This window comes from Gastrolobium bilobum, unplaced genomic scaffold, assembly GCF_033153095.1.
Source record: "Gastrolobium bilobum isolate Gb01-03AN ecotype WA unplaced genomic scaffold, APGP_CSIRO_Gbil_v1 utg11564, whole genome shotgun sequence".
Taxonomy (NCBI): domain Eukaryota; kingdom Viridiplantae; phylum Streptophyta; class Magnoliopsida; order Fabales; family Fabaceae; genus Gastrolobium; species Gastrolobium bilobum.
This window is the reverse complement of record NW_026895109.1, coordinates 53,877-63,112: the sequence shown is the minus strand read 5'-3', so window position 1 is coordinate 63,112 and position 9,236 is coordinate 53,877. Positions and strand designations below refer to the sequence as shown.

At 38.3% G+C, this 9,236-nt stretch overlaps 1 protein-coding gene across 2 annotated transcripts; it reads left to right on the top strand.

Annotated features, from left to right (window-relative positions):
* Positions 1–5,829: 5,829 nt before the first annotated feature.
* Positions 5,830–8,783, top strand: LOC133309402 (pentatricopeptide repeat-containing protein At4g20090). Of its 2 annotated transcripts, none has more exons than XR_009751331.1 (2): positions 5,830–8,225; positions 8,400–8,783. XR_009751331.1 is itself a non-coding variant. In XM_061510235.1 (2 exons), the coding sequence occupies exon 1, from the start codon at positions 5,910–5,912 to the stop codon at positions 7,854–7,856; it is 1,947 nt and encodes a 648-aa protein (XP_061366219.1). In that variant the 5' UTR covers positions 5,830–5,909; the 3' UTR covers positions 7,857–7,862; positions 8,400–8,783. The 2 variants fall into 2 exon arrangements, 1 of the variants encoding a protein (XP_061366219.1); XM_061510235.1 differs by having other exon boundaries at positions 5,830–7,862.
* Positions 8,784–9,236: the final 453 nt, after the last annotated feature.

The following is a 9,236-nucleotide window of genomic DNA, read 5'->3' as shown; positions in this document are numbered from 1 at the left end:
TCTGCTCGCATTCTCCATTATGTGGTGACACATATTATTTTCCAACGCCCGCATAATCATTCGAAGGTGCTGGAAGGAGACTTTGTCATCTTGTGGGCCTTCCTTCACCGTCAGTAGGTGAACTGGAGGCATTATATATGCATACTGATGTAGAAGGCTGCCAAGTCAAAGAAGGTTGAATTGCCTTTTGCATTCCTGGTGCAGAAGATTATGCATAGATTTGGTGTGCCCATGGCAACAGAGACCTTGAAAACCGTCACAGGGTGGAATGCTATATTTGGTGAGAGGCTCCTGAAGTAGTGTGGGATCATGCGGAGCAGAGCGGGTCCCTGGTACTGGAAGAAGGCACCAGAACCACCTGAGATCCCAGTCCACCACGATGCTGAGATGGAGGATGCACCTGCAGGTGATGTCTTTTGGGTTTAGGGTTTATGCATTACTGTTGGTTTGTTTTTTCGGTTCTTAATTATAATATGTCCATTTTCATGACTTATGACGCAGGCCTTGATGACGATGATGATGGCGCTGCTCTTTTTGATGACGGACGGACACGTCCCACCCGCAGTCGGCGACCACCATCCCCTCCATGTCTTGAAGGTGGATGGACAGCTCCTGAGGGTGGATGGACCCTTGATCATGTCATGGCATCCATGTATAGTCTGACAGTAGGCCTTGACTCATTGACTACTGATTTTAGAGGATATAGACAGAGCACAAGCAAGTGGCAGAACCAGATTGACACATGGGTTGAGAGCTTGGACACAAGGGTTACACGCTTGGAGGCTGGCTACAGGAAGGGTGATGAGGAGGCTGATGCTGAGGACGATGATGATGTGGAGGAGGATGATGAGAATGGGGAGGACACGCAATCGGATTCCAGTAGATAGGGTTTCATATGATAGGGTTTAGCCAGTAGTGGATGTATTTTGGTAAACTAGCAGGGTGTATTGGGTTTAGGCAGCCCATTTTGGATGTATTTCATGACTTATTTTGGTACAATTAGGTTATTTATCTACATTTTGAAATATGTACTTGTAGTTCGATGTTCAATGGTTTGAATGTTCAATTGTGTCTTTGAAATGGCTTGAATGTTCAATTTGATATTTCGCAAATTTGGAATAAGTTTAGCGCACATCGTGCCTCCGGCATCCCATATTTACGAACTGAATCCACCCCCAAGTCATACTATATGTTGACCTTCGAAATCAATCAAAAAACTACACAAAAACCAGGTGGACCAGCTGCTGTTGCAACAAAACCAACTGGTCTACCCGGGTAACACGTACTGGTGTACCCGGGTATACCATTACATGTTACCCGGGTAGACCAGTTGGTTTTGCAGCAACAACAGCTGGTCCACCAGGTTTTTGTGTATTTTTTTGATTGTTATGGTATACCATAACCTTAACTGACTCAGGGACGGGGTAAATGGGTATGGTATACATTCAGACATTGTGTAATACGAAACGAGTTGAATGCTTAACATAACGGTTGTCTACAATGTATGTTATGCAACACAATACATAAATAATACAAGATAGGGTTTATGGTACCATAAACAATACACAACAATACAAGTCAATAGGAAAAGACAATACGTAAACCGTATGTCATTACAAAACAAAGTACAACATGGAAACATAATCACGCTTGTCTTAGCCTCAAAGGACATGTACGAATGTTATGTCCAACTTGCTTGCAATGCTTACATCTGCTCTGACTGCTCGAGGGTTGAGACTCAACCCAATCCATCTCATTCTGAATCCTTGATGACTTTGGTCTTCCTTTTGCACGTACCAACCTTGCATCCGAAATTAGAATAGGTTCAATAACATGTGGAATCAACAATTCATTTCCAATAAGAAACCAGTGTGCAGCATATACTTTAGCAATGGTTGGGATTTTTAAAATTTGATCCACATAATCATAATGGTTTAACTTGGTTGCCTTGCAAACTGCTAATACATGGTTGCACGGATACCTCCTTGCCGTAAACCTACCACACTGACATGTACGATTGATTAAGTCCACTCTCATAATGTCACCAACCTCGTGTGTAGATTGATTGTAGACATCCTCAACCTCAAACAATAACAGTTCACTATCATATATCCTTACACGATAAGTGCCGGCCAATTCATCATTTTTTTCCAAAGCTGCCTCAACCTTCTTTGAAATTATCCATCCTTGTGAGATATCTTTTTCAATCGCTTCACGTCTATTGACGAAATACTCAACGAGTCTACTGAATGTATCTTCACCAATGCAGTTATCGGCAGATTACGTGCTCCACGAAGCACCTTATTCAGACACTCAGATAGATTGGTTGTCATATGACCAAACCTACGTCCTGCCTCATCATACGATCTGCACCATTGCTCTTTCGGAATAGCATCCAACCATGAAGCAACTTCAGGATTGTTGTCGATAAATTCCTTGTATCTAATGTCGAAGTTTATCTTTGAACATGTGTACCCTGCAGATCAATCATCACATATACAATTGGTTAATTACGATTTAAAAACATAAACATGAGTAATTAAACCGTACAGTACCTAATTTCATCAACGTTTTCTTCAATTCCACATTCCTAAAGCGGGTATTGAAGTTGCTTGCGATGTGACGTAGACAAAATACATGATAAGCATATGGAGGCTACCACCCAGCGTGATCTTTCACCGCCCTTATGATGCTTCCATGACGATCGGAGATTAGACAAATTTCGTGCCTATGTGTGACATGGAAGCGTAAAAGGCTAAGAAACCAGGACCAATCTTCCAACCTCTCACCTGGAGGAACAACAACAAAGGCAATAGGGAGCAGATATCCATCTCCATCTTGAGATGTTGCAATCAAGAGAGTTCCTCTGTACTTCCCATACAGATGAGTGCCGTCAATTTGAATTATAGGCTTGCAGTATTTGAATGCTTCAATGCATTGGTGAAATGTCCGAAAAACCCTGTGAAATATGGCCCTGTCTGTATAAACCCGACGTTCGTCAAAACATTGATTTGTATCAAGCTTGAACACAGAACCCACATTCACCTACGTCATATACGTCAGCCAATTGGGCAAGAAACCGTATGACTTCTCCCAGTCACCATACAACTTAATAATGGCCTTCATTTTTGCCTTCCAGGCCTTCCTATACGTTATGTTGTATCCATACATTCCCTGTATTCTCTCTTGTATCAGAACTGGTTTTGTAGATGGATCTTCCTTTAACATATCTGTAAAAAAAAAAAAAACCATATTATCATGCATTCAATAAGAAGCTTAATTAAGTACACGGTAGAATACATACTCATTATAGCCGCACAAATGACATCTGAATCCAACTGTCGATGATCCTGTGATAGGCCCTGATTGAGGCATGTGTGATCTTGACCCCATTTACGGACCACCCAATCAGCTCCCTTCTTCGGCTTGATTGCCCTCATATACCAGGAACAACCCTCAGCATGGTTTTTACACTTTATAACAAATCTTGACTCGTCGCTTTTTTTGACTATGGTTGTCCTGCGCCCTTTCATACAATGTATTTTAACAGCATGTTGCATTTCAGGTTTGGAGCCAAATTCTTGTTGCACAAATAACGGATCTCCTAACTTCCAACCTCCGTGCAAGTCATCATCCCCATATAGGATCTCCAACTCGTCATTAGGGTGCGCCCAATTAATGAATGAATAATGTTGGCTTTCATTCCAGAAAGGCTCCACCGCAGTCCCTGCATCGAAAGATCAACTCTCATTTGTCTGAATGAATACCACCACAAATAATAAATTGTCTAAACCAAATGTCCAAAATTAATAACTTACCACTACTGACTGGGTCAACATGAAGTGGTGACAAGGTTGGGGAACCCAGACTTACCGCGCTCGTGTCAGCATCAAAATTTTCGTCCACGTTAGTGTCTGACGAATCACCTTGTGGGATAGCACTTTCAGGTTCTCCCTCATCTTCGCTGTCCACATACTCCTCATCTTCATCCTCTTCATCCTCATCCAATGCTACTTGAGGAGGTGCGGAAGATTGTACAACTGTATCTTCTTGACCAGTACAGTGTGCAGTAGTGGTTGTATGCACCGGTAAAGATGAAGACTGACCAGCATCAAATTCAACATATATCTCAATATATTTTAATAATTTCCATCCAACAAACGCATCTGTTACGAACTCCACATCTTCATCATCATTGATATCGTTACCAATATAGTATATTGTATCCATATCCACTACACTCTCTAACCTGGCAATCATGCGGTGGATGGATTGTATGCCTTTTAACCCCAATTTTTGGAGAATTCTCTCCTTCAATTCATTGCATGTAGTGCCTAGTTTGATTTTCATCATTTTTGTTTTTCCTTCAAATCTGACACCGTTCGGACCTTCAAAATGTCTTCCATTGTAGTAAATAACTATAGGAACCATGTTTGGACTTGAACTCATATTTCACACGCAAATTAGATCTAGGTTTTGGGTTTGGAGGTTGGTTCGGATTTTTTAGCACAAAATGGGAGTGTGGAGGTGTAATCCCAATGTCTTACCAAGATTAAGCTTTCTAAAATGATGAGATGAAATATATGTGTGATGTTTCGGAATAGAGAGGTCAAGGGAGAGAGATTTGGGGGCACAAAACCTAAACCTAGCAACAATGACCGAAACCCATTGATATTGGGGTTTCTGGTCGATATTTACCCGGGTACACCCCTCCTTACCCGGGTAACTAATTCAACCATTTTCCCAGATTCAAGAACTCTACCCGGGTAGGAAAAATATTTCAAAAAATACCCGGGTAGGTAGGGGTGTACCCGGGTAAGCTTGGTGGTCAACGGTCAAACAGGGACAGATTGGTGTTATGTTTTTTGAGGGGGTTAAATTTTCGAATTAGTTTCAAATGAAGGTCAAATTGATAATTAATTATTAATTAAGGATTGTAAGGGTCAAAAAGCCCGTTCATATTATAATTTTCTTTTATAAGGTTTAGTGTTTTTATCTTATGTAAAAGTATATAGGGCATGTAAATCCATATGAAAGAGTATTTTCAGTATAGTGGTTGCACTTAATAACATTGAGTATTCAATGCAACAGTTTATTATAATTATGTATTACAAATAGTATATAGTTATAATGATAAAATTATTTTTTTTTTCCATTATGTCAATTGACAATGTTTAAGGAAAGAAAAAAATACTTTATTATTATAATTATGTACTACTTATAAGGGAAAAATGTTTCTACAGTTAATGCAGATAAGTTATCTGTATTAATTCCTAAAACAATGTTGTTTTGATATTGAAATCTTAAAAAATTATAAATATAAAGACTATTATAACCATGAAATAAATTAAAATTACAAAAATACTACGATTTTCGCCCCAAAACGACGTCATATTGGGCTTACTGCAGGTAACTTATCTGCAGTAACTGCAGAAAAAGTGAACCGGAAAAATATTTCTGCAGTTAAAGCAGATAAGTTATCTGCATTTATTTTCAAAACGACGTCGTTTTGGTTTTTAAATTTTAAAAAATTATAAATATAAAGACTATTATAATCTTGAAATAAATTTAAATTACCAAAATATCATAATTTTCGCTCCAAAATAATGTCGTATTGAACTTACTGCATATAATTTATCTGCCGCAAGAAAAAGCGAAAAAAATAAATATGGATACCATAAATTTGTAGAGATTACTGAAAGATTAATCTCTTATTTATATTAAAAAATCATACTTTTCACTCGTAAAAGATAAAAAATGCGTTATATAAGCACTGAACTATGCAACTTCCATCGTCTCCATCTCCGACAAGACTACAAAAACATTATCAGTGGCTGCTATAACCTCAAACATAAACCATTTCCTTAACCAAACCAAACCCTAAACTTTCCTTTTGGTTGATTCATGTCATGCCAAAGTGTTCAACATCTCACACAAAGCTCCTCGCACACTCACTGCGAACACATCTTCATCTGGGTTTCTCCCAAACCCAAACACTTCCCTATTACTCTTACTCTTCTTCCAACCAACCCCATGAACCTCTTCCTCCAGTTTCAGCTGAAATCTTCAAACCAGGTACCAAAATGGGTTCTTACAAATTGGGTGATTTAACTTTCTATTCCCTCATTGAGAATTACGCCACTTCCTTTGATTTCGGGTCCTTGGAAGAGGTCCTGTATCAAATGAAGCGCGAAAGGAGAGTTTTTATCGAAAAGAATTTCATTGTTATGTTCAAAGCTTATGGGAAAGCCCATTTGCCTGAAAAAGCTCTGGACTTGTTTCACAGAATGGGGTCTGATTTTCAATGTAGGCTAACTGTGAAATCATTCAATTCTGTTCTCAATGTGATTATTCAAGAGGGTCTTTTCAATCGTGCTTTGGAGTTTTATTCTCATGTTACTGCATCCAAGAGTTTTAACATACATCCAAATTCACTCACTTTCAACTTGGTAATCAAGGCCTTGTGTAAGCTTGGTTTGGTTGATCAGGCTGTGGAAGTTTTCAGAGGGATCCCTCTTAGGAATTGTGCTCCTGATACTTATACATACTCTACACTGATGCATGGGTTGTGCAAGGAGGGTAGAATTGATGAGGCTGTTTCTTTATTGGATGAGATGCAGATTGAAGGCACCTTCCCTAACCCTGTTGCGTTTAATGTGTTGATCAGTGCATTGTGTAAGAAGGGTGACTTGGTCCGTGCAGCCAAGCTTGTTGATAATATGTTTCTTAAGGGTTGTGTCCCTAATGAAGTGACATATAATTCCCTTCTTCATGGATTGTGTCTCAAGGGTAAGTTGGACAAGGCGGTGAGTCTCTTGAATCAAATGGTGTTGAAAAAATGCATGCCTAATGATGTTACTTATGGAACACTCATTAATGGGTTTGTTAAGCAAGGTAGAGCTTCTGATGGAGCTCGGGTGTTGATCTCCTTGGAAGAGAGAGGTCATCGTGGGAATAAGTATATTTACTCATCCCTTATTAGTGGCCTGTTCAAGGAAGGAAAATTCAAACATGCAATGAAATTGTGGAATGAAATGGTTGAAAAAGGATGTGAACCTAATACTGTAGTGTATAGTGCTCTTATAGATGGTCTTTGCCGAGAAGGGAAACCAGATGAAGCAAGGGAGGTCCTATTTGACATGAAGAATAAAGGTTACCTGCCCAATTCTTTCACTTATAGCTCCCTAATGAGGGGTTTCTTTGAAGCAGGCAATAGCCATGAAGCTCTTCTTGTTTGGAAAGAGATGGCAAATAACAATTGTAATCATAATGAGGTTTGTTACAGTATACTCATTAATGGCTTATGCAAGGATGGGAAGCTTACAGAGGCCTTAATGGTATGGAAGCAAATGCTGAGTAGAGGAATTAAATTAGATGTTGTGGCTTACAGTTCAATGATTCATGGCTTTTGTAATGCTCACTTAGTAGAACAGGGCCTGAAACTTTTCCATCAGATGCTTTGTCAGGAGCCGGAGTCACAACCAGATGTGATTACATATAACATACTCATAAATGCTTTCTGCATGCAGAAGAATAGTATCTCCCGTGCTATTGAAATTCTAAATATTATGCTAGATCAAGGTTGTGACCCTGATTTTATTACTTGCGATATTTTCTTGAAAACTTTAAGAGAAAATATGAACCCACCTCAAGATGGGAGGGAGTTTCTAGATGAGCTTGTAGTACGGTTAGTTAAGCGGCAGAAAACAGTAGGTGCTTCCAAAATTATAGAAGTGATGCTTCATAAATTTTTGCTGCCAAAAGCTTCTACTTGGGCCATAGTTGTTCAACAGCTCTGCAAACCTAAGAAAGTTCGAGAAGCCATTAGTGAATGTTGGAGCAGGCTGTGTTGCTGATATCTTGTAAGATATTATTCAACTAAAATTTCCTTGAAGCCTAGAAAATATGGAATTCTTGATCAGGGTCCTCAAGCATAGGGCCTCAAACTTTCAAAAGACAGATACAATGATACACATCAGATATGGAACTTTCCTTCTCCTAATTTAATTTTTTCTGCTTGGAGATATTGGCTTGAGCCAAACAGGTGACAAATGACAATCGTACCACTTAGTCCAATGCAGCTGTTTAAACCTCTTACAATCATTTTAAACGTACTAAAATGTCTTTTGTCTGTCTAAAATATTAATATTATGCAACCTACAGTGGTGATAATATTCCTAAAAGGGTGAGAAAGTGCAACTGGAGGAGGAAATATTCCTAAAAGGGTAAAGTGCTAAGTTATCCAATCAACTTTAATCTATTTGTAAATGCACCATCTCCAGATGAGTGTATTTGTACAGGACTCGGTCAAAATTATTGGTTGTATATGCATGTTACAATTTCCTAAAAAGCTATCAGTAAATTTTTCCAGTAAATAATTTTATACAAGTCTTTTGCAGATTGCATTTGTGCAAGGCAAATGAAATTCAATGATGATGAACTTTGAACTGGATTGCTACTGGATGCCAATGTACTGAAGTGCAATTTTCTTTTGTGGGCAAGTGCAGAGTGCATATGGTGCTTTGTCCTGAGTGCAAAAAAAAGAATGCAAGGCTCATTTTCTGATTATAATTGTTTCTCAGACCAAGCATTATCTATCCTTGCACTAAATTACTTGTCTCCCTGCTCTTTTCCTTTTAAATTGGTCAGGGACCCTGCGTCTGTAAAAATATTAAAGTTCTGTAATTGACTTTAATTATCACAAATATAGATAAAGATTGAGTGGGAAAATTGTGGGGCTGTGATTGATGAAACAGATAGCCAAAGTGTAGGCAATTTTGTTTATCCAGTCATTTAATGTAAAAATTAAGTTTCTCAAACTTCCTCTATTCCACTGGTATCATCAGAAATACAGAACCTTTAATTTGATACTTCATTCTAAAACTTTATTTTTTAGTACATTATACCTTTTTGTTTTTTGCTTAGTGAGATGTATTCTCTGTCAAAATCATGCTCCCATTTGCTTTATTAAAATCTTCAATCATAATAGAGGTATGATTAATGTTAGGTTTTTGCTTTGCTCTTATTGTTTGGTTGTTTTACTTCTCTTATCCAACTAATACTATTATGTTTTCAGTGTTGAACCATGCTCAATAGCTTTATATTCATTTTCACAAACTTCTCTCACTTTAACCGGTAGCAGTAGAAATATCAACCTCTCTTTTGTTGCTTATATCTAAGACTTCATGTCCTTATAAATTATTGTTATACTCTTCTTCAAGTAATGTTGTCATATT

Bases quoted from the DNA above. Each gene is read 5' to 3' on its own strand.
- LOC133309402 (XM_061510235.1), top strand. From the start codon at position 5,910: ATGCCAAAGTGTTCAACATCTCACACAAAGCTCCTCGCACACTCACTG.